Source organism: Tinamus guttatus, unplaced genomic scaffold, assembly GCF_059628265.1.
Source record: "Tinamus guttatus ecotype Peru unplaced genomic scaffold, ASM5962826v1 Tinamus_guttatus_pri_ptg000062l, whole genome shotgun sequence".
Lineage (NCBI taxonomy): Eukaryota > Metazoa > Chordata > Aves > Tinamiformes > Tinamidae > Tinamus > Tinamus guttatus.
This window is the reverse complement of record NW_028288596.1, coordinates 225,755-251,569: the sequence shown is the minus strand read 5'-3', so window position 1 is coordinate 251,569 and position 25,815 is coordinate 225,755. Positions and strand designations below refer to the sequence as shown.

The following is a 25,815-nucleotide window of genomic DNA, read 5'->3' as shown; positions in this document are numbered from 1 at the left end:
TTACATGTTTTCCTAACAGCATATGCTGCAGTCAACAGGAAGAAAATAAAAATCACAGAAACATAGACAATTCAGAGGGAAGATGACCGATCCTCTCTCTCCACGCTGCAACTGCTTATCCATTTCAAACTTCCTGCTCTGATGAATTCCGTTCTCCTCAGTACACCAAGCTCCTTCCTACTGGTACTTGATGCAATATCTCAGTTTAAATAATACACAGTCAAAAATTTCTCTCATAAGAATTATGTTTGTTAGGTAATTGATACATACATGTTCTGTGCACACCACATTCACAGGACACAATATTACTACACGCAAATGGGGCCAATTAAATGAGAGGTCTTGCTTACCATGAGAGAAAGCTGTTTTGGAACTGAATGATTTCCTGCTGTAACGTTTCTTGGAAAAAGATAAAATGAGTATCTCATGTTCACAACCACAGAGAAGGCATTTGTAATGAAGTACATTAAAAGGACTTCCATAGTACGGAAAAAAGAAGAGTATAGGGCATGATAAAAACTGGTGTTTTAAGATCTGGAAAATTTACAGGGTGGACATGGAGGACATGAGGAGTTAATAAACTTAGCTAAATCCCAAAATTTTGTTAGGATTAGCATGGAGTCATAAGGACATATCAGAAATATATATATATCATATGATATAATCAGAAATATAAGAAATGTCAAATGAAATGATCCAGTATTCAACCGGAGCTAAGGACTAAAAGGAGCTAACCAGAGCTAAGGACTAAACAGAAAAGGAAAAATCTTAGCAAATGTTATGCAAGGATATTTCCTGCTATTGCTGCTTAAGTTAAATCTTGCAAAGGACAAAAAAAAAAGAAGCCTACATTTGAGATTACTGTAGGACAATTCAGCCCAAACTGGGGAAAGTCTTATAAGTCTGGAAGGCCTACAAGACCCTAAATAACTAGATTAAACATATGTAATTGGAATACTAAGAATAGTTGTTTGTAATAATACTTCAGTATAAATCTGTCTTAGAATATATCTACATTTTTTTAATACCTGACGATAAAACAGTTGGAATTAAACAAACAAGAAGGAAACGCAGGCTTCTAAGCAGGTAAAATTTTAGGAATAATTTGAAGAAAAATCATGAAGACACTAGAAAGGCATACCATTAGGCTCCCACATGTGAAAATGTTGTATTTGTAAAAGTTGAATTAAAAATATATTTAAAAATCTCTCTGCTCTGTCATTTTGCGTGTTTTGTTGCAAGCTGCACTAGTGACTATGTGTTCACACTGCTGGTCTTCAACTCGTCTTGTTTTGCTTGTCTGATCAAGCTGGTCTAGTCTCAGTCTCTTACCTTCTCAGTATAAATAACTGTATGCATGTATGTATGTAGCTCTATATGTAAATATATGTATATACGAATATAGGAAGTCCAGTTCTTAGTCTAGTGTAGTCATACCTTTAAAATATGGACAGTAAAATGTGCATTTATATACATTTTTTTTCTTGCACACAAAACAATCCCTGAAGTACCATGGAGGAATGATATTACCAGCTTATTAGAGAATCACACAACATCCTTAATATCATAGTCAATATGCTGCAGTCAGATTTTCCAGTTCTAAAATAGATTCCAGAATTAGATTCTCCTGTACTGTGATAGTTATTCCAAGGCAGTTGTGATGAAATAAATAAACCTACCCAAAGAATAATTTAAAGTAAATGGAATAGTGACAGAAATTAGCTTATATTCCCTTCCTTTGGAAACATAGAGCTTCAATCAGATGAAAATTACTTCTTGGTAGTCATAACTCAAAGAATTTAAAGACGTGTAAGATTATAAAGTTTTGGTGAAAATATTTCAGTAATATCATCTTTATAAATATAGTTCTTGGAATAAGTAAAATGTTTACAACTGCAATGACGGAATAGCACTAGACATATAAAAGTTTTTCTTCTACAGTCCTAGATTATTAAAATTCTAGCTGTCCAAAACCAAGGGAAGAAAAGCAGTGATAACTATTGCACTTCTCTTCATCATTCGCTATTATCAACCCAGCATAAGAGAGATGCATTCAGAATCACAGAAATACCTGGTTGCCCTGTTTCTCATATTGGGATTGCACTGCTTCTGCAATGGGTCTGTTATGAAACTCGGTTCTGTTTAATGGGATACAATCATCAAGACAGAAAGTTGTCATCTGGATATTAAGTCTCATAGAAATATACATCACCTTAACTGATGAAACTTAAATTGTTTCCAATTTATTAACAGATAATTCCCAAACTACAGAATATTTTCCTTCCCCAAAGGCGTAAGATCCCAAATCGCTATCCAAATAAAAAAGTTTTCCAATTCTTAGGACAGTGGGAAATATAATACTGGATGGATGGAAAAATACAAGATTGCAAACCCCCCACGGTAATCCTTTAATGAAGGTTTTAAACTAACATGAACCCATTAAATAATGTCACATTTAATGAGTACTTAAATAATATCATTAATAATGCAGTAATTGGACCTCTTTACAGAAAGAAAATCTTTTTAACACTGTCATCGTTTCCGGCAATACAAGTTACTGAACAGTGCCTTATTCTTAGTTGTTATTATTTTTTAAACATAAATAAGCCAGAAATAATGAGTGAGAGCAACTTTTCCAGGAACTGCAGTCCAACCATTTAATTTCACATCTTAAAAAAACAGAAATCACTGTCTATGTGTAATTATATCAGGTGGGGATATAAAATTGCTATTGTGTTTGTGGTGTCTTGGAACCTTTTGCAACTTGGCCAACAGAAATCACACTGTATGGAACTTCACAACAATTATTATTCCAAAGAAAAAATCTACAATGAGTCTTTGCTATGAATGTGTTCACTTTCAAGTATGACTTAGATAATACACTATTTCATGCAATCAACCAACAAAATTAATTTTATTGTAAGCAATCTGATTTTTTTAAACAAAATTATAGTTTAAGAACATATGTATTTCATAAAAAAATAAGACTATAGCTAAATGGGAAATATTTCTAAATTCATAATATTTCTATATTGGCATTTCTCAAGAGATGAAATCACGACAATGATGAAACACTGGACAACTAAAATGCACATGCATCAACACCCATTGAGTCCACCTCCCAAACTAGTAACTTCCAATAAGTCTAGTAACAAATCTTTTATGAGAGAAATTCCTTGGCATATGAAATTTCAATTTTGCTATTCTCTCCAGCATCTTCTAAGACTGGATTTATATTATTGATCAAAAATCTTTGCACCTTCTGCTTAAGAAGAAGTACAGTTGAACTTTGATTGCTTATATAACCAAGCAAAAATAAACATGTAATCAAGTTGCCTTTTCTATAGTGGTCTACACAGCTTTACTTTTAAAATATTGTAGAAGATACCTTATCTTTCTCACTGATCTTCTGAATGATATATTAAAAAGTGAAATACTTGTTCTTTCAGTCAGACAACTTTGCAACTGGTGCTGATGGAAATAAGCCACATAAAACTTTGACGCATTAAATATTAATTAGGTTGTGCTTTACTTTGATACTCGCATCACAAAAAAAAAAAAGACATCACTCAAGTGTAGAAACTTGCTCCCAATGACTAAATTTAACTACAGAACATAACATCTCCACAGACAAGAAAAAGCAACAGACTTCCACACAAAGTAGTTCAAAGCGGGAGCCTAATTTGCCTGCTCTCATCCTGAGGTGGACTCTCCCTCACCACATGAAAGGAGCACGGGCAGGTTAGGCCTTTGCTGAACTCAAGTCAACCTTCGTGAAGAGTCTGTAAATCACTTGGAACAGCCAACTTTTCTTTAACTTGGAAAGTTAAAAAATGTATGACATCTTGACAAATCACACGAGGCTGTATCTTTATCTAACAAACATACCTGGAAATAGCGGGAAGAAAGCCTAGGCTAATACTGGTTATTCTTTGTTAGTCTAAAATTATAAGATATATATTTTCATTGGTAATGATCTTTTTATCTAATTATGGGAAAATTAATTTTGTTCTCAACTCATATTTCAGTCTGCAGCAGCTTACACACACAGAATAATTCAGTATTCACAACTAAAAGATATAACTGCAATAAAACAAGCACTGAAAAATCTAGGCTGAAAGAAAAAGAACAAAAAAATCTGGAACAGGCCTAAGCAGAAGGCTATAAAAAAACCTACAAGAACAGACCAGTATGTGTTATTAATTAATAACCATGCTAATAACTTCATTTGTTGTTCATAACAAAAGCATGCAAAACATGCATGTTGGTCTTTGATCAATTATTGATGTAGAATGTGAAAAAAAGATGGACTCTCAGGACTTCAGCACTACCAGGTATCAGCTGCAATGTGGCAGTTGCACATTAACTGAAGCAAGGTGCAAATCAAACAGAACTGATTGCCTGTGGGACTGGATTGCTTCCTTATTTTTTAATTTCTCACAACATGGTTTGGATTTTACTTCCCCTTTACCTCAGGACAGAGGCCTATTTTAACAGAAGTCTCCATTCTCCTGTACTTGTATTTATCAAATACTTGTATTCTCCTGTACTTGTATTTCACTTGTTATTCTTGACCCTATAAATAACTTCTGCACAATGTGTAAAGCACATGATATTTTCTTTTTTGTTTGTTTGCTTTCAGAAGCTTTTCTTTTTAAACAAAGGGTCTATTTTTCCTGCAGTATGATACAGTGCTTTTTGTTTGCTTATTTTTTATGTAAAATAAAAGAACCTTACAGAAGTTTGATGCAGATGAGCCACCTAACTACTAGGGGAATATTACCTAAATATCAAATGCATCCTTATTTCACAGAAAGCAGGATACCATTAACAGGAATTAATTTTAAACTATACTGCTTGATCTACATTACTATTTTCACTCAAAGTTAAGCTTGAAAGAAGTAGGCAATCAGATACATAGAGATCACTTGAAAGCGAAACAGATAAGAAAATGAAGGTGAAGATTTGGCTTCTAAAGGATCAGTGGAAATTAGACCAGCAATCTCACAAATAGATCCCATGAGAGATCTGCAACATTCCTATTTTAAGTCAAACCTGCTCTACAGGAAAACCTGTCCTAATGCAGTACTTCAGTGCTTGTCTTCATTGGGAACTAGCGACGATGTGTGTGAGCATTTACACACAGACAGCCAAACAGATATATACACAGTTATTCAAGTTGGCTCACACTAGAAAGTGCAAGAAAATGCCGATGGGTTATTTACTTAAAAACAACTTGGTAAGAAATATGAAAAAGTTAAGGCATTTAGTACCTATGTATGTTTTTATGTTACATGAAATTTTAAAGTTAGAAATGCTTATCTCAGAAGTTAAAATAATTCAGGTTGTATCTTTTCTCTGCATTGCTCAGAATAATATATCATACAGTATAATACCTATCCTGAAAATATTTGAGATTAACCAAATAGGGATGTTTTCTAAAAGTCTGAGGCAGTCCTATTAACCTGCAGGGTTAATTCACACCACCAAGTGTAATCACTAAACATAGTATTTGGAAAAATAAATGATCAAATTATCAAAAGTATTTGAAGCACTTTTTAAACGTTATTCATTTCAGTGGAAAGCTTTTGACAACTCGAGACACTCTGAGTCCAAGAAAGAACTCTCCAAATACCACTCTGAACTTCAGATGAGCCTCATTTCCATCCATAAACATTAGAAGCACACTTAAAACTAGTCACCTCCAGTATTTACTTGTTTGAACAGAATGCAATGAAACACTGCTCTTTGTAGATTCTCTCATTTGCCCTGAGAGCTTTGAGGAGGGAGGTAAAGTAGACCTCCAGAGGTCCCCTCTAACCACTGTGGTTCTGTGATAGAAGATACAGGAAGCAACTGGGCATATATTAATGACCAGTGAATTTATATCATGGCAGACACACTGTATAGCTCTGCTGAAATCATCCCAAATGTTACAGTACTGGACCTAACAAGTATTTGATAGAAGAATTTTCAATTGGAAGATTCCTTATTAGAAAAAGATCAGCAAAACCACAGAAAGTTAAGAAAACAATACGGAGTAAGTGGTTTCATCATGTTGTACAGAAGCACCAGAACAGCTGCAAAAACGACAACATAATAGGCTGAAATTAAGAGATCCTTACCACACCAAGGGGAAAAAGTTCCCCATTCCTATAGTGGGTTGAGAATCAGAAAATGCTACATCCATGACTTATACAAACAGAAGAAAGTTTGCCAAAGCAAAGAAGAAAAAAGAATAACAAAAGAAAAAAAAAAACCTTAAAATAAACAAAAAATTGGCCCTTGCACTGGGCTTAGGGAGGAAGAAGAAATTTCAGCCTCTCTGAGTATGGAGAAATCAGTTGCAAAAACAATAAAGAAATTTTCAAATAATAAAGCAAATCTGCACAACTTTTTTCTACATTTTTAATCTACTTTCAAACTTGCCAAATATCTAAATTATGAGAGCACTTCCTCTTTAACCTGTATCATATGTCTACTACTAGGAATACATTCTCCCAGCATTTCTCTGACCATGCAGGTTTTGATCAATGAAACAAAAAAACTTTTCTGGAAAAGAACATGAAAAATTCCATGCAGTCCAACCAAGCTCTGTAATATCATCTAGAATGGCTTACCAGCACTAATGGATAAGCTTTTTATAGTTCAAGAAAGAAAGTTTTAGAATATTTACCATTCCGAGGTCATATGGGGAATATTATCATGTATAGAAGAGAAAACACATTGACCCAATCCAAACTCATATCACTCTTTTGAGCAAACACCTGTAAACTGAAACAGGCTTCAGATAAAATGGCTTTGATTTTAAATCCCACTGATCTAGTACTTCCTCTATTAACTCCTCATTCACAAAACATTTTTAACACCAAACAAATTGAGGCAGCACATATTGTTAGCGTACTACTGTAACTATGCAGTCAGTCAGAGTAAACATTATTTTACACTATCTGACTAAATATTGCCAAATCAGATCTTAGTAACAGAATTAAGATTGGAATTAAATTTCTTAAAAAGTCATTACAAATATACCCAGAAATTGCACTGCCTACGGCATATTATTACCAGATTTAAAAGTACTGAAGTTCTTAGCAGCCTAATAATTCCAAACTAAATACAGAACTTCATGACAAAATTACTTCTGGAAATTCTTTATAATCTGAGGGCATAGCAATTGCTATTATTATACTGGGTTTTGATTAAGAACCAGAGGGCAAATATGCGGTTGCATGAGTGTACAGCTGGATGGATGCTCGTAACAATTCAGCTCCATAGGTGGGGGAAAGATTCAACAGTGAGGAGAGAAGAAGAAGAAAAAAATGTCAAACTTACAGTCTGAGATGACTAATACATATAACTAATTTCATATATGATACTTCATTTTTCTGAATGGTCTGTCACAGGCAGCTATTATGTAAAGCTCTTCCAACCTCAATCTGGAAGCACTGGCCTTATTAAAAACGATGTTCAACCATGGTATCAAACCATTTATACTTAATCCATCTATATTAGTCTATCCTAAGAAAATCCACTGTATTAGTAAGTATGTGATGATTAACAATGTACTAGATTTAATGCATAAAAAATTGCAATTTTTAAATAAGGGACCACTTTTAACCTCATGAATTTGTTTCTTTGATGTGATGAAAATGAGTATGTTGCTTAGAGAAAAATCTTGGCAAGCAGGAGTGAAACAATACTAGAAAGCATAATGTCAAGCCCAAGTCACAAACATATCCCACCCCCTTTTTTCCCGATTAGAAATGCTGAAGAGAAAACTGTAAAGATTTAACCCATTTCTTTTACTCTGCAGAACTGAATTCCTATTTAAAAATCATGCTTTGCTTCCCTTGTGTAAAAGAAATATAACAAAAATACTTAAGGTTTGGCAAGCATGAAGTTTGAAATATATTGAAAATAAGCTACTATAGCTACAACTTCTTAATCTCTTTCCCTGTAAAGTAGCACAAAAATAAGAATGGTGTCAAATGAAGTTTTACAAAATGTTAGCTTTGTGTAGTCTGGTGTTCCCCAAGTGCTAGACTCCAGTTATGTGATACACCATATAGTCTGAGTTATGGAGCTGTCTAGGATTATTTAGCATCCAAAATCATTCAGTGCGTATTAGGACAACATCACAAACTTCTTGTAGCTAATTTAAGATTAAATTGTGGAGGAATATGAAAGTGCTAAGTGAAGGTACAGCCCTTGCATTTTCACCATTCACGGCAAATGACGACTTCCAAATAAGTTGTCCACTACATGTTTCAATCAACAACCCTCAGCAACTTAAAAAAATTAAATATTCCTTAAAGGCTAATATCCTCACATTCAATGGAAGCTTCAAGCAGAAAAGGAGTCTGCAGAAGCTAAAAGTCTTGTGAATACTTTATAGTATAAATTCCTTGGGTATGATCTTGCCTTCAAATTTACTTTTATAGTATTTAGCATATTTTAAGGATCATGAGTAATGTAAAACTATATAAATTAATGAAGCAAGAAGTGATCTATGAGCTAATTAAATTGGCAATAGAAAACTGAAAAATAAAAGCTCACAATAACTGCTATTTGTTTTTTAAAAAGGTATTCAACTCTTTTAAACTATACTTAAAGTTTAATTAGGTAGGTCATGTTGAAAAGAGAACATGTTCCTATCTTATTATATGCTAAATCCTATTTAAAATCCTATTACATTAAATCCTATTGCATTATCCTGTAGAATATCGAAACATTTTGAAAGTAAAAATGCATCAGGAATTTCAGAAGTTACAAAAGTCAATCATATCTTTTCCCTTTGATAAACAGAGTGTCCACTGGAATCTGACATTTATCAGGCTCATTTCTAGCAGGTGCGTGTCTCAGCAGATCCTGTAGTGAAAATTTAAGTACACTTCTATTGTGAAAGGCTGAAGGAAAGAACAATATATTTCTTTGGGCAGTCTGCTTTGATCTACAAAGCAATATTCACTGGGTCTCAGCCTCCAGATGTGAATGATCTGAGGATAAAGATGACAAATAAACCTAACACCCCAAAACACTAGCAAGTGCTGTTAAAATTAGCACAGCCCTGGGCATGTGGATGTGTCACATGCTGCAGCATAATCTTAAAAACTCTGAGAACTATGAACAGTTATCCTAATAAAGATCTCTTACTACATTTCATTATTTTTCAATGCATAAATTCTAGGTTTCTCAACCAGGACGAACTTTAAGTTCGTTAGGTATCTGATAGAAAATCATTCAGGCAACCAAAAAGGAAAGTATTCCTCAGGTTTAGTGGAAGTTCCAAGTGACCCTAACACTCTTAGCCAGAGCAAGCTAAGGTGGTCTGCTGCAATCACTACTGTCACTGGATTTCAATGAGATTAGTCATTTGTGTTTGTGGGGAAAAAAAGAAAAAAAATCCACTCTGTTTCTAAAGAGACGGTAACAATGCCTTAACATATGTTTGCTATGCCAGCAGTGACCAATTAATGTAATTAAGATGAGGATCCTCTTCAATTTTGCCTTTTTTGCATCACTGAGCATACAAACATGGCACAAAGAGAGCTTACAAACTAAATGCCAGAAGCCTCAGAGCTAAATTCAAAATTCCTTTAAATAAATAATCAAAAGTATAATAGAGAGGCAAAAATTCATATAGGTATAAGAAGCCAAAAGTGCCTTCTGGCTTTTCACTGGCTTTTATAACACCCAACGTGGCTGAAGAGCTAACACTTTAGACTTATTCATCATACAATGAACATCAAATCATTCAACTTTGGAACTTGCTTCAATTCCATTTCTTTTCAGTGAAACAAAATTTACAAATGGCTTTAAGAAGGTAGTCTGAAGTTATCGAACTATAGTATCCAGTACAGTCTTCTAGAAAACAAAGTTGGGAAATTCAGACACATAAGCTAATAACTATCCCAAAGTGATTAGTTGCCATTATGTCTGGACTCAGTTAAAAGAAACGAGCTGCAAAGTATTAATGCTATGTATTGTTTGCATGAAATATAGGTGCCAATAAAATCTTTATATTTATGCAAAACATAAAGATTAATAAATGAACATCACTTTAACCTTTCTCAGGTCATGGGTAGTGCTCTATGTATTACAATTAGTTAATGACTTGGCAATCCTTAAGATGAAGATTTGAGAACACAGAAACAAACACTCATCTACAGAAAACTCTGCTCAAAGGTAAGAAAGAGCAAGGATCTGCATCAGTTGCACAGAATTTTAAATGTGAGGAGAGTTTTTCTTGCAGAGCTCAGTCTTATCAACTGTGGTGATCTTTTGAAAACATTGATATTACTGTTTCTAATTCAAGTACTCTATCTAGATCAAAGATTATAGTCAAGTAAAATTTAAACAAGTACAATATTTAATTACAAATATTTTAAAATATTTCTGAAGTAACAAATAGCAGCAGTTATGAGCCTCTTTTAAGGTTCAAAATTTTCTTTCTTATTTGAAAACTATAGTTTTATATATATATACACATATATATATACATATATATATATAAAAGACATAATATATAAGATCATTCTATAGTCTTGATTGTGAATATTGAGAAGTTGCACTACTATCTCGTCTAATTAAGTGAAAAACTACAGTGAGGATGAAAGAATGAAACCTTCCTAGCCCAGAATAAAACCGCCAAATCTACCAGGCATGGTGGTCCATAATCTTTGAGTTGGGCCTATCTATTATTTTAGCAAAAAAAAAAAAAAGACCAAAAAATGATCCACTATGTGTTTTTAACGAAAAGCTTCCCACCAAAATAGCATCCCAATTGATTTGAGCTGCTTTGTGCAAAGTTTTGGAGTAGGCCACAGGATTTAGACATATACTTCATTATTTTGTTATGTAAGGTCCTCTTACACATCATTGTCATTAATTCCGGGATAAGCTCTTTATGTGATTCTTAAAAACCCATACAAAGTCCTTTTCAAACTTTTATCATTGCATTTTCTATGCAACAACAGAGAAAAAATCCAACTGCTGATTAAACTACTAAAACTTACACAAATGTACCACAATTAACTGCAACCATGGGTAAGTTAGTATTTATGAACATCTCATTTGATTATTTTCAAATGCAAACTGGACATGTATGACTTACTTAAAATTGTACTTGTCCTGTGAATCTGGCATGAGCAGATTCTAGCTTCATTTATATCTAGGAAATAATCCACTCCACTTCCAAGTTTTGAATAGAATTTGTTAATCTACTATGTATAGACATTAGTTGTCTGTAAGATATGAAGAATCAGACTCATGATAAAATGTCAAAAATTCAAACAAAAATTAAAAAAAAAAATAGTGTACATATTCTTGAACACGGAAGCAAGCACAGAATTGAAACAAAGGAAGAAGTGTTAGTGGAGCAAAACTAAAACATTTCAATAGTTAGTATAATTTTAAATAACTGTAAATGAATTTTTCAGGCACTAAGTCTCAAGAAAGTCTGTTTTTTCTTCTTTTTTATATTAAAAAAAGAGCTAATGTTTACATCAGTTCGCCGAACTTCAGATTAGCACTGCACAAGGGCTGCTAGGCACAGAATTTAAGGATAGTAGCAACTGCTGATAATCTCTCCTATGTGACAGGGCTAAGGAAAGTCTTTAGTAGGGAAGTGAGCAATGAAAGATCTGCTGATTAGGAGAAGATACCCATAGTTATCTGTATTTTTGTTACAGTTGACAAGCAAACATGAGTGGACAAAAGAAAGGGAGGGGGAATAAAGTGGGCAGAAAATATGAAGAGTGGAAAATAGTATGAAGTAGACAAAAAACAACACACCCTGCTTCATGCTAAAATATAGGTGGGAAGAGATGAACAGGTTTAGGACCCCTAAGAGTGCTGCTCTCTTTTCCACTCTGTGTGTGGTCCCCAAATGTCTGTGATGTTAAAAAAAAAAATACTGTGTAATGAAAAAAGATGAAAAGAGCTGGAAGGCATTAGCTGATAGAAATCTCATATAGTTATGCTTTAAAGTGATAAAGAGAACACTTGACTGTTTGCAAGGAGGACAGGAGGTGTGAGATAATGTAGTAGCTTTCTAACATATGCTATAGTATTGCTCATATATCTGGGTTTTGGCAAATGGTGGGAGATAATTTATAAGAAGATACTAACAGCTTGTGCACTAACACTACATCTTGACTCAACATCAGAAAAGTTAACAAGGGAAGTAAAGTAACATTATCCTTATGAACAGTAAAAGCAGAAACTTGCTGTTTCTGCTGTTGGAATAGTGATATGTTATCACTAAAGGTTAAAATTATGTGTTGGTTGATAGAAAATGTAAAATAAAATTAAAATCACAAGAGTATCTCAAATTTTGTTCTTAAAGGTTTCATCACCTAGATGATGAAAGCCATGCCAGCTAGAGCTCTTCTTCCCCTTTTCTCTTACAAGGCAAGGACAGAGAGCTTTCTCGCGCTTTTACAACTCCACTAGACAGAGACCTGAAGGCCTCCTGTAGCATCTGCATTGCTCCTTAAAACCAAGACACAGGCAAGACTAAATATCTGCAGAAAACCTCGAAGTTATACCAGGCATCTCTGCCATAGGAATTTCACTTGGCCAAGTCTCTAAACGTTCCTTCAGTATCTAAAGAGGAAATTTGAGGCCCACTACTGGAAACATAGGAAAGATGCAGCAAAGAGATTTTTGTGACTAAACTGCTATCTAGCTCCTCATATGACATTTAGATGATCAGGGAAGAGAACTGCCAGTTGTTTTACAGTAACAACCCTTCTTCAAGAGCATAATTTCATGCTGATGACTGTGTGTGTCAGTGCTTCAGATCAGACCATCAGATTCCAAAGAACCTCATACATCATATCGACCACTCGAAGACAACGTTTGCTACTACAAACGCCTCATTAGTTCTCCATCTTGGCTGTATCTGATTCTGTTCTTAAGGACCCATAAGTAGTGAGTTTATGTAATAGAAATGGGCTCTCAGAGCCCTCCTGAACATCAATTCCATTGCTCTGTTATCAAGTAAATTTAGGTAACTCTACTATGCAATTGCGTTTTACATAAACTACTCATTAAATACTTTCACTTATTACTGGGATAAAATTGCTTCTGAAAGAAGCTGCACGAACTTAAAACTGTGGTCTGACTTGGTGGGAATGACTGAAACCAGCTAACAATCAGCTAGATAATTAACTAATTCAATATGAAATCTGCAAAGTTGAGTCACTGGCAGGAAGAGGTTAGGTGCAAGTTCCCATGGTAAAAGACAATAGAGATTGTAGATGAAAATTTGATTAGTTACTTTGGTAGATGATAAGTTTTAGACATTGTTATCTCAAATCTTTCCATTATGAAAGCTTTCCATTATCTATTACTCCCCCCTCTTATTACTAAAACATTTCACATTTAAGAGCAACTGGACAAAATGTATGAACAGAACAGGCTCCAGTTTTGGTATGATGTCTGGTATGGCCTGGATCTAGTTCTCATTTGCATACTCTATGCCCTCGCAGACCTTATGGATCGCTTATCTTCCTGAAGAGCTATCAGTTCCACATTTGGCAAGGTTTATTCCTATCAGGTTACAGCAAGAAAATGAAAGGGGGAATCCTGAGTCTCAAGGATAAGTAGGCTTCATAAAGTAAACTCCCCCACACTGGGCAAATGAGCTCTAACCACACAGTACAGAATAGATAAAAGTATTTCCTGCTTCCTCTCTAACAAAAGAAGAATTTCATATTTCATGTGGACATGAAGTTTAGTGAAGCTCAGTGGTCAGAAACTGCCCTTTAACTACTATTTATAATCGGATAGCTCTAAAAAGCACAGGCTTAACACAAAGTAGGATTGAACTGCCTGAAAGTTTATCTTTACGGTCTAGAGAGAGGTTGACACAGAATCATGCTTTAGTACCAGCTGTTCCAGTGGTGATATCACCCTACCCATTGCATTCAAGAATAGTCTTTCAAACTCTTTTTATCCAGATATTTCCAACAATTTCTTTTTGGTTTTAATTATTCAATGGGGAAACTGAAAAATTCCTTAGTTTGGAAGAGAAGGGTTAAAAATCAGAGAAATACAGTTCAAGGGTATTTCTCTCAGCCTCACTGCAAGTAGTATAGGACAGTATTTGTTATTCTAAGACTGAAGTCTGGCTTCCCTCACAGTTGTTCCACCTTTCTGCTTCCCATCCTCTTTTATACACTATCCTTTCTCTTCCTACTCACTTACAATTGACAAGTTTCATCCATTTATGCATTGCTCCCGTGTAACTCCTCATTGCCAAGGTCTTTCAGAACTGATTCTTGCATCAACTCTTAAGAAATTTCATCACATCCTTAAAATTTAAGGTATTTCTGGCAGAATTACACTGTCCACCCTCTTCAAATCTGAACAAATCCAAATGATAAAACAATTCTACCAAATTAGTTCTTAGAAATTTAGTTCTTAAAAGTTAAACATTTCTTAAGACTTTTTCGAGTCACTTCTAAATAAACATGTTTTAATTCTAAATAAACTTTTTTTTCTAAATATGATTTTTTGCATATTTTCTTCTTAAAAATCATATAACCGCCATACATATTTATATTTCTTCTCAGAGTGAATAATTCACAGCTTTCAGGCAGTTGAACACAGTAAGTGCATCTCATGCATTTCTGTCAAAGAAAATGGTGGGACAAATCTGGCTTGGTAAGTATTACAGACCAGCTAAATGATGATGCTAAGTGCTACTGAAGCTTGCAGACTTGTTAAATTAGCAAATATTTGCAAATATTTGTTTGACAAAGGTAGAGCTCCAAGTTTTTCCCATATATATTTTTTTTCCCCGAAAATGTTAGACTCATGGGATCTCATGTTGCAGACCAGAACTGAAAGCCATTTGCACACAGCTACTGCTGTAATCAGACTGTAGATGCTCCAGTAACCCAGAGAACTGGCTACTGCCCACATACAGAGCAATTAAACAGTGTATACACAACAAAAGAAAAGGGAAGACTTATCACATGTTCACGTTTGCCATGTACAAGCTACGGGCCTTCCAGACAGATAGGATTTAGGGAACGTGCTGCAGAAAGGCCTACACATGCACAGTGAACTTTGCTGTGGCAAGAGCACAAACTACCTATGCAGTTCATCTTCACATATTTCTGCCTCTGCCTGGGAATGCCCAGGAAAATACAGAGGAGCTGTAAGCAATAATCCCTAATAAAAGATGCTACTTTATTGTTTTTGTTGTTATTGTTTGCTTGTTTGTTTTAAAGGAGCATATTATCGAATCAAATGAATATACTAAGGCATTGTGAAATGAGTTCATATTGTAAGTTACTTTGTCAAATAAATAAATCCAACAAAATTTACTCTGAAGCCCCAGATCTCAGCCTGGTGGTTTTTTTGTTGCTGTTCTTGTTTGTTTGTTTGTTTCTTGCCTTTTAGGTGATTGCTGCATGAAGCTGAATAAAAAAGCATGCTGTTGAAACAAAAACAATAGAACAAACTAAAGGCTCAAGAAATAATATCTTTTGGAGATCAAGATACTTCAAGTAAATATCAGAAAGAAAAATGTTTAGAAAGCTCTAGCCTTTTATGTCTTTTCAATGAGATTCAGCAAAACTTGGTACACTAAATTTACCAAAGTCTATTCCTGAATACTTTACAAATTCTCCATTATTACTGGAAGAAGAACAGAGAAGAACAAAGGGAAGGTAAGATTTTGAGAATTCACCATTACAATCAGAATCTATGAATTGCTGCATACAACCACAGAGTAGACACAGTCCTGAAAAAGCAAGTTTCTCAGCTATGTGTTGTAAAGACTTGACTGCCACCTACAGATAATAATAAATAGTGCACAGGTAGAGAGAGGGGAAAAAAAGCAAAAAAAACCAAAGATCCAGCGCAGGTGTAGGAGAAAAAGTACTCAAGTACATATCTAACAACAATGCAGAGGAAAATCCTATGGATTATTTTTCTGTTAAAAACATAAGTGTGCATACCAAAACAGATAGTGCTAGTTCTTTTATAAAGCAAAATTCATAACAACATGTTTTCTCTCTAGCATCATTATTTGAGAGATACCTTAATCATTCATTGAAACCTTCCTGAATGTTGTGATCTTAAAGCACAGAATTTTTCAACCTTCTTTCTTCATGTCTATGTACGTTATCCTAAATGTAACATAAGAATACAGCAGCTTCCTTCATGCTGTAAAATGGGTGAGATTTATTACTTATGAACCCAACGTCTACTACTGCTTCAACATGCCTGATAAAAATGCTAAGTACTAACATTTTCATTTTACATTTAGAAATTAAAAAGCACTGACCTTTATGTAATAAATTCTCAAGCTAAATCAACTCTCTTAAGTTATTCCTGTCATACTCCAGTAATCAGTTAGCAAAAATCCAAAACATTTAATGGTATGATAATTATCCAATTATATGTATACTCTTCAAACATTGGAACATAGGTATACTTTCATACACACAAACATACATATATATACACAAACATATAATGGCAGCCTTTTTTTTTCTTCCTTACCTGAGTACCCAAGCAAGCAACCATCATGTGTGTGAGAAGTTTAGCTGCAAACATTGCACATCTGGTACAGAAAAGGTGGGAAATAATAGCCAAAGTGAAACCTACATGAGAATAAAAAAAAGGGAAATTTAAACCGTATTCTATGCCAGATAATAAAGACAATTAACCCCTTCTAAAGTGGATCTGTAAAGAGATGAACCTACATGAAAACATGTTTGCTTTAGTTCACTCATAACTAACCACTAAAATCTGTGTTAAGAAATTCATAGGATTCAGAGTTCATTGTATAATACAAAACATGCTTATCTTAAAATATTGCAAGAACAATGCCTAAACGATTAGTTCATGAGGAGCACTATATCTCTGCTAGAGACAAGGGTGGATTTAGGATTTTACAGTTCTCTCCAAAAATGAATTGCTGTATTTCTCTTTTGTGTGCTTCAAGTAAACATCACAAAAAAAAACAAACGAAACAGATTTCACTGCAGGACTTCTTTCTGCAGTGGGAAACTTATTCAAGCCAAGTGCAACTCCTTGTTGCTAAGATGAAGTTAATTAGTATGTCTCCAATTAAAAATACTGTCATCAATTCTAACACTCAATCTTACTGAACACAAGCTCTTTTTCACCAAAAAAAAAAAAAAAAAAAAAGAAAAAAAAATCTTGTGTCAACTGGCCTGAAATGCAGATGAATCCAGAAGAGAAAAAAGCTTCATTGTATGATGACAAATTGTCTGTCTGGGCATAAACTGCATAAATGGACATGTGAGAACAAGAGCATTCCACATAGTCTGACGTGTCATCGACCACTTTGCAGTATCCACTGTCAGGTAACCACCTACAACAACGAGAACAGCAAGAAGATGAAGTTGTCTTTTATCCTGGGGCAAATGATAAACAGAAAAAGAAAGTAAGTGCAAGAGAAGAAAGTCTGAATGTTCTATCTCCTTTTTACAAGGCCAAAAACAAAAAAAAGAAGGCAACATCGGAATATTTACAGACTTGCCAAAACAAATTATATACATCTAGCAAACACTGGATGGAAAATACTTGTGCAATTCAAATGATAAGCAAGCTTGAAAGCTGTGGTTCTCACTTGGAAATGCCAAGTTTTCTAAAATAGCATGTAAACATGGTATTTTGATATCTCTTAGGTGCAGACATCAAAATTTATGGATATTTAAATGAATTAGTACTGTTTTGACTAATGATTAGAAATTTATGAATATATAATAAAGATGATTTTCTTTCAGTAAAAATATCTGTGACTTTACTTTTTTAAAAAAACTTTTGCAACAAAAATGAGGCTGTCTGACTTTATTAGTAGTCTGTCATTTACCCTGGAGAATTATATATCCCACTAGGGAGAACATTTCATGTCGGTATTTGTTATTTTTAACCTAACATTCATGTTTTATTTGGTTTCAGTACTGCTGAATTGATTTGGAAAGGGCATACTATGGATGAGATATTAAAGCATGTTTTAGTTAGAAACTAAGTGTATGCTATCACCCAATGATAATGAGAGTCTTCAGGTAAATTCTGCTTCCTCTCCCTTTTGAGGACAGATTGACATAATCTGACCAGTTGAAAGAAATGATATCTAAACTAACAAGATCTCACCAAGATATAGAGCATAAATCTTTCTGAATTCACAAACCTATGTGGCGTAAAAAGTAAAGACACAGCCTAATCAAGTACCGGGTCATTCAAGATCATACACTGAGTGCCATGGCTGGTAAGAGTACAAGTAGCCACTGCTGGAGATAGGATACTGGCCTACTTATATTGCTGGTCTGGCTCTGCAAAGGTTGTCTTTTGTTCACTTACATAGTGTCTTTCCCAGAATCAAAGAAAAGAATGGTGCTAGCAAATTAGGCACAATTCAAGTCTGTGACTTGAAACAACACCAGATACGTGGATTTAAATTTTTAGTTTTGTAAGAATGAATTTGAACCCTTGCCTGGTACACACTGCAAAGAACACAGAATCATTAATATTAAAACAGTAAAGCAATTCTGATATTTATTGCTTTTCAGCTTTGCCTAATGCATCAATAAATAATCTAAATTAGATATTTGGGTGAAAAAAGTTAAGAATAGAAGTCATTTTATACATTTCTAATCTGGAATAGTTACATATTTTGTTGCATGAAAAGCTCTATGTGTTAGTGCGAAGGCCAGAGGAATTAGCAAAAAGCCATAAATGCGAAATGAAAACAATTTTATAATGGCAGATGATCTAATCATAGCTATCAAATCTACGGCAGATATACAAGTTTATTACAGAAGCTGAAAAACTAAACAGATTTATGAAATACCTTTCTGCAGCTTGATTCCAAAGGAGACATAGAGACTTTTGTGGGACAATCCGACTTCCCGTAGCATAAATTCGGTAAATGACTTCATTGTTGTCTTTCAAAGGGCGTGAACTCTGACCCTTCAAACTCATAGAAAAAATCTGTAACATATTAAAGTTCAGTAGACAGTGCTTAATTTTAGTCAGAAACACAAACAAAACTGTTCAAATTATTTTAAATGTATTAAAGATGCTTTGCTCAATATTTAAATCAAACTAGTGTGGTACAAAAATAAATTTCACTATTTTCAAACCTTGTTCCTTAGGGCAAGTTCTTTATCACCAGTAAGAAACCACTGCTGGCTGCTGTATTCAGTGAATTGTACAGATTCGCAGTTCTCATCTCGAGGAGGAGACAACACAACAGAGACCTCTAATAAATGCTCAGGTACATGAATAAAATCCCCATCTTTTCCATCAAATTTGTGTCCATTGATTTGCTGAGGATACCAGTTGTGAGCCATTATTGCAATGTACGGGCAGCTGTCAAGGATATTTTTACCTCTATTGAAACAGAAAAACAATAGGGCTGGTAAGTGAAACAGAGCTTTATGTCACAGAGTGACTCTTAAAACATATTTGCAAGTAATACTTTGTTCCTTCATCATGTTTAGGCTTGATGGTATTTCATATAGATAGCTTCAGTGCCTGTGAAAAGAACAGGGGCTGAATTATATATTTTAGATTCTCTATTTCCCCTCCAAGCTTTGCGTAGTTATGATCTGCTACCAAAGTCCCTCCTTGGTAAACCAGGCTTTCACAATACTGATCTTTATAACTTGATACAGAGATGGACCTACAAGGGAGAGATGCATTTAAATGGATGATTGAGCTTTCACTCTTTGACCCAGTAGATGTTACAAAGAAATGGGGGTAAAAAAGTCAGCACTTGCAATTTCTGGACATATGATTCTGGACAATGTTGGTATTTATGGCAGTACATACTGAGAAAGGCTTTATACTCCGTAAAATTTAAGAAATGGAAAGAAAACATACCTCTCTAATAGAAGATAAAAATCTAGATTATGCCTATATCCTCAAAAAAAAAAAAACTTTTTTTCTGAATTCAAATATGCAGTTGTTTAATAGGATTACAGTGGGAGAAATCTGTTATTTAAGAGCCTCTGTCTCATACAAGAAAGCCATCTGTTTTGATAGTCAACTATTAGCTTTACCACAGGTGCTATACGCTTGTGGATAAAACTAACAATTTTGAGATACGTGTAAAAAAGACACGGTGAGCAAAATTTATGGAGCAAAGCCAAGAACACAAAGCCAAGTAATTGGAGACAGCCAGAGTTAAAAATGCCAGTAGCAATTTTGGTTTATCTATTCTGACGTAAGTGTTAGAACATAGTTTCATTTTATTTTTTCAGTCAAAATAAGACATCATTTTCCATACAATATTTGAGCTAAAGGTGAAAGAACAGGTCTAAAATTTCCTCTTACTCAATACCCATCCCATATCAGCACACCAGACATCAGCTCATCATGCCTTTACAGTGCTTTGTAAGATTACCACAGAATGCAACACATTTTCATGTATGCAACACACTAAACAATAGACAAGTCCTTTTTAAAAATATTTCACTTAAATTATTACTAATTCCAAATTTTGCCATATAGTCCCACAACATACTATAAATTCAAGTTTACTTACTTTTCCCCTGGTGATCCACACTTTTTCCCAGTCAACAGGGAAAAAGCAAATTTCTCAGTCACCTCAGCAAGGAGACTATACCCTCGTGTGTCTTTGCGTTTAGGGCTAGCCAGAGCACAAAGTATCTCGTAGAAGAGACTTCTACTTTTATCAGCAAGCAGCCACTTTTCACCTACATCTGTTACCTAATATGAAGAAATTAAGTGAAATAGCATTTTATGCACAGAACCAAGTAGAAAAATATTATTTAATTCCCATAAATCACTAAGTGAACTCTTTTATTATTTTCCTATTTTCCATTTTAAAATTAATATCAATAACTTTAATATATAATCATATATTTTTTCAATACATTAAGAAGGCTGCTTAAAAAATTTCCTCATGTTGAACACTCTGCTAACATTTTTAGTTTTAGCTGAACTTCAATTCTGAAAGTTTCAGACATTTTCCCACCTTCCAATAACTACTGCCAAGACCAAGGCACAAATTATTAAAATTACCTAAAGATATGCTTACTAATAGGGATTTCATTATTAAAGAAATCATGTGGTATTTTTCACTCATTCATAAATCAGGGATTATTGAATCCCTCCAAAAAATTCTGATTTGACTTTATTTATTTTTCCATTTCAAAGTGGCAACAACCAGTAACGAATGGACTGCAGGACAAAGTTGCAGGCCTGGTTAGAGCACAGTTTGCTGTGTGGTGACTGCAGCCAACTGTTGAAGACGTGAGCAAACAGGGCTAAGATCAAAACACACGTGGACTGGGAACCAAGAAACCACAAATAGTTCTCTGAGGGTATGGCTTAAATGAAGGTGAAACAGCAGAAAATATTGTGCTATAGGTACAATTGCAAAATTAATACTGACTGCTCTTTTTAACCTTTCTACTTGATTTTTACTTTTTTGTCATTATTGTAACCTAGTGGCTGATATTCTCCCTCAACTGTGGGATTTTGCAATTTCTAATTTTTACATTTGCAGTCAGTGTCCCAGGGTCACTGCTGTGGATTCTAATCTTGATCTTGTCACAGATAAAAGTGTTATTACATACTTCTAAAAGCCATTGGTCATTCAAGAAGGAGCCCCAAACGGTTTACCTTATCTATTATATACAACACAGCAGTAAGTTGCTCTTCTGTGGTTTCTGTAGCTACTTTCACGTTCAACTTCTGAAGGACTCTGTTTAAAATACTGTCATCAAGTGGCTGATGTAGTTGATCAACAAGTCCCCAGACTGGCAAGGAGTCCAAATCTGAGACAATGGTGATGTTAGCAATAGCATATGCATCATCTACTCTGGCACCGCCTGTGGGATTAGAAAGCACAACCTGGAAACGTTTAGGAAATGGATTTAAGGATCCTGCCTCCGGAGTCAGGGTCACCTCCAGCAAAGCATTTTTCTGACCACGTTCAAAAGTCAAAAAACCTTCGGATCTGATAAAATCTTGTCCTGCAACAGCTGGAGATACGAAGGTCCGGCCAATAGGTTCAGGTTTTTGTAGCTCCTTAAAGCAAACCAAAAGAGTTTAGGTAACTTTAAAATAATTATGATTGCTCAAAAACAGATGCAAAAACTGCAGAGGGACTGAAATAAGTTTATCCACAGCACAAAATCCTTCAACTAAAGGAATAGATAGGCATTTCAGATAAGTGAAAAATAAACAAAAAGTCAAGGAAAGGGTTCTTAAATCTGTGCCCAAACCAATATCAGCTCAGGATATTTTAGGTCCCAGCACAAACAAGCTGAAACAAGAATCATCCCATTTAGGACCGAAGGCAAAGCAAACACTATAGAATACACATGCCAGGCAGACAGATGAACTTAACTAGCAATGCTATATGGCCTCATCTTCCTGCACAGTATCACTATTTTTACCTTCCATAGGATTTGCAGATACTGTTTCATTCTTCACACTCTTGCTCTTTTTTGTCAGATACCATAACTTTGTCAGACACCATAAGTGGAAACTAAGGCTCTGGGCTAATATTTAAATGCATGATTTTTGGAATACTATCCACTTATTTAACAAGCACAGATTATATACTAACTCTCCACTAAGTTTCAGGACATCTGTTACTGTCAAAAGTAAGGATTTTTTATTGGTGAAAAACCACCTTTGAACCTTGTAGCTTTTATTAGTAAAGGCATTTAAATTTCATTTATTTGGAATAAGTAACATGTTTTGAGTTCTCAGGAGAACACTGCTTATCAGTATGGGATATGTCTGTTCATATTTGCTTTAGAGCATGTTCATGTAATCCATGCCAATTCCAGGCAGAAGCTTCCTTTTGTTTCTCTCTTCCAACTGAGAATTAGGGAATAGGGAAATAAGTGATAATATAAGTATTAGTGACAAGAATATTTTTTTAAAAACATCCCTTTGTAGGAGTGAGATAAACATCTGTTGCCAGTAAGCACCTCACCACTACTCACTACTGCCTGCCATGACCTTTCTTCTCTCATGTACTTTAGTACTCAACACCTAAAATTGTACAAAGCAGGGTTGGTTGTAGTCTACATGAAATACAAATGGCAAAGGAACTGCTATTTGTATTTTACCCTAAGCAAACACTGAACAGTGGCAAATCTTTGTGTGTTTAACAGCTAAATTATAATGACCACATCTCTCTTGGTTGGAAAGAACATGAAAACTTTTCGCACAAAATCTAACCAAAACACTGGCAAGCTACTGTATAATAAACCCTTGTAAACACCAAATTATTCCATGTCTCTTTAAAATATATGCACATGCAGTGGAGTAATAGCATACAAAGTCTTGTATTAAAAAGAAGGATGAAAGACTCCCTCATAATAATGCCAATTGGTGTAAAATCCAGCATGCTCAGTGTAAATCAAGCTAAGCTACATATACTATATCACCACAGTGAGAAATGTAGAGAAATTCTTCTAGCCATATGCCTTGATTTTAGAGATGCAACTTTAAGAAAATGAAAGGAATGAAGTTTCTGCAGCTGTACCATTTCTACTACAGGGGAATGCTCATCATCTGCTAATGCAGCACTCATTTAGAGATAAAACAGAACAGTCTAGTGCTACTATCATACACATTCCAAAAATAAATAGGAATGATATAATCCAGTTGGCCCTATGAGAGTGTGAATCACAATATATTTTCAAGATTGGCACTTGCAGAACATGGAATAAAATTTGATGAAAATACTCTTTTCCCGAATGTGCTCTGTGTATAAATAAACCTGTAATCTAACACATCAAGTGTGATGGAATCTAATTCTTGAGGGTGAGTTGTCTCAGAATAGTATCAGAACAGCATGACTCAGCACAGTCTTTGAGGCTTTGAAGGTACTGAGAACAATTCATCCTCGACAATGCAATGAAAGTTACATCTTTTTAATAACAGGAAAATTAAAAAGCTAGATTCCTTGGGCCCAGTGAATGTTTGACTGTTTCCTAAAAAATGCTAATGGCAGTCACATTTGCTATTTAGAGAATAAAGAATTATCTAATAATGTGTCAATCTTACCTGCGTGCTGTAGCTGACCATTGTGGTTGCTGACATACTAGAATCTCTGAGCACTTGCAAACTGATTAACGTAGCCTTCTTGTGAGCCACAGCAAAACGAGATCCCACAGCAAAATACACTAAACCATAAGGAGCATCACTCTCAAGGACTGTTATAAGCGCAAATTTGGCACTGCTGTTCAACACAGCTCCTGCACTTACTGCATAGAGCTCAACCAAAAAATGCATTTCAAATTCAGGTACCTGTAAATGAGATGGGATTTTAATATCATTATAAGGTTCATTATTTCCAGCTTTAAGAAATTGTACGTTATTCTATAAGCACAATGAATTATTTGTACTATCATTCTTCTTGAGAGGTTTGATAAGCACAATAAAGTATATTCTAAAAGGTTAGTTTTGCAGCACTGAGTCATTCACAATAGAGAAATGTTATATGTTTTCACATGTGATCTCACTTTATTCGAACAAAATAGCTATTTCTATACCACATATATTGTGGCTGTATGTTTCCCACTGGACATGAGAGTAAAAATTTAAAAACTCAGTTTTCCAGGTGATGGAGTTACACAGGTGTACATTTTTGAAAATTTTGTCCACTCACTTTCTTTTTGTCTTACAGAAAAGGCATATAGGCAGATACCAAGGGAAGAAATGCACATAAATGTATGCAAATTTGAAACTGCAATTAATACTGACTGTAATGAGTCAACAGCTCATGTAACGCATGCAAAGTTTTGGAAAAAAAAAAAGATACAACTTTATTATTTACAGTAATGTAAGAAAAACTCAGAAGGTCTGAATGCTTAACTAAATCTAAAATCTAGTCTGAATGCTAAATAAATCTACATACATTATCGGTCAGATCTTCAAAGATTTAAGATTAATAGAAAATTTCTATGTGTCCGGAAATACAGCTGATTGAATTTTAGTGTTGGCATATCAAAGAATTCTACAGTGTTAAAGCTCAACTGTTGACTGAAAATAAGTCAGCAGTCAAAGTTCAATATGACATGGGACCTAATCTTTGATTTTGTACCTACAGTATAAATACCAGTCTATTGACTACTATGTTTAAGAACAGATATCTGGTCATTGAGCTTACTTCCAGAATTCATCTGGATATATATTCATTGTACCAATTATATGTACTCACAAAGCAGGAAGCTTAAAAAAAAAAAAAGGGGGGAGGAAAAAAAAGAAAAAAATGGCTCTGCATAAGAACATTGCATTACAGCAAAAAAAAAAATGTATCACACACATTTTTAATTAGTAAATATACCATTTTGTTTTCATTTCGGATTTTTGGAAACTATACTGTAACTTTTAGGAAAACAAGGTTCAACTTTTAGCTAAATCAGTACAGCCGACTAAGTCAAAACCTTCAAAATCTAGAATATTCCATACTATAAAAATGTAAAATATTTGAGTGCATCTATCACCTCACTATTTCAGAAGGTATTTGTTACTAATAAATATAGTATAAACCATGCTTAACTGGAAGGAGAGTTAAGAAATATTTGGGAGGGTTAAAAAGCATGTATTTTTAATTGGTTTGTTTTGAGGAAAGTGTTCTTAAGTAATTCTTTAAATGAAATAATCTCGACAGACTGATGTCAGGACCAGATTTACTGGAATGCCATAGGGAACCTGAGCTTTCCATTAGCACCTGTTAGAACTGCATATGCTCATTCTATACGTGGCTCAACTGCACATCTCTGCCTTTTCTGCTGTCATTAAATAATGATACAATTACTTAGACTAACC

The 25,815-nt window shown here is 34.5% G+C and overlaps 1 protein-coding gene across 1 annotated transcript in view; it reads right to left on the bottom strand.

Moving 5' to 3' along the window:
- ADGRV1 (adhesion G protein-coupled receptor V1) overlaps nucleotides 1-25,815 on the bottom strand; it is a 235,298-nt gene that overhangs the window by 114,855 nt on the left and 94,628 nt on the right. The window contains exons 78-84 of the mRNA XM_088519599.1: nucleotides 24,049-24,291; nucleotides 21,643-22,050; nucleotides 20,540-20,724; nucleotides 19,134-19,383; nucleotides 18,842-18,981; nucleotides 17,199-17,359; nucleotides 16,522-16,622 (exon numbers count right to left, since the gene is read on the bottom strand). Coding sequence (XP_088375725.1) covers nucleotides 16,522-16,622; nucleotides 17,199-17,359; nucleotides 18,842-18,981; nucleotides 19,134-19,383; nucleotides 20,540-20,724; nucleotides 21,643-22,050; nucleotides 24,049-24,291 — 1,488 coding nt within the window. The remainder of the gene's footprint in view (nucleotides 1-16,521; nucleotides 16,623-17,198; nucleotides 17,360-18,841; nucleotides 18,982-19,133; nucleotides 19,384-20,539; nucleotides 20,725-21,642; nucleotides 22,051-24,048; nucleotides 24,292-25,815) is intronic.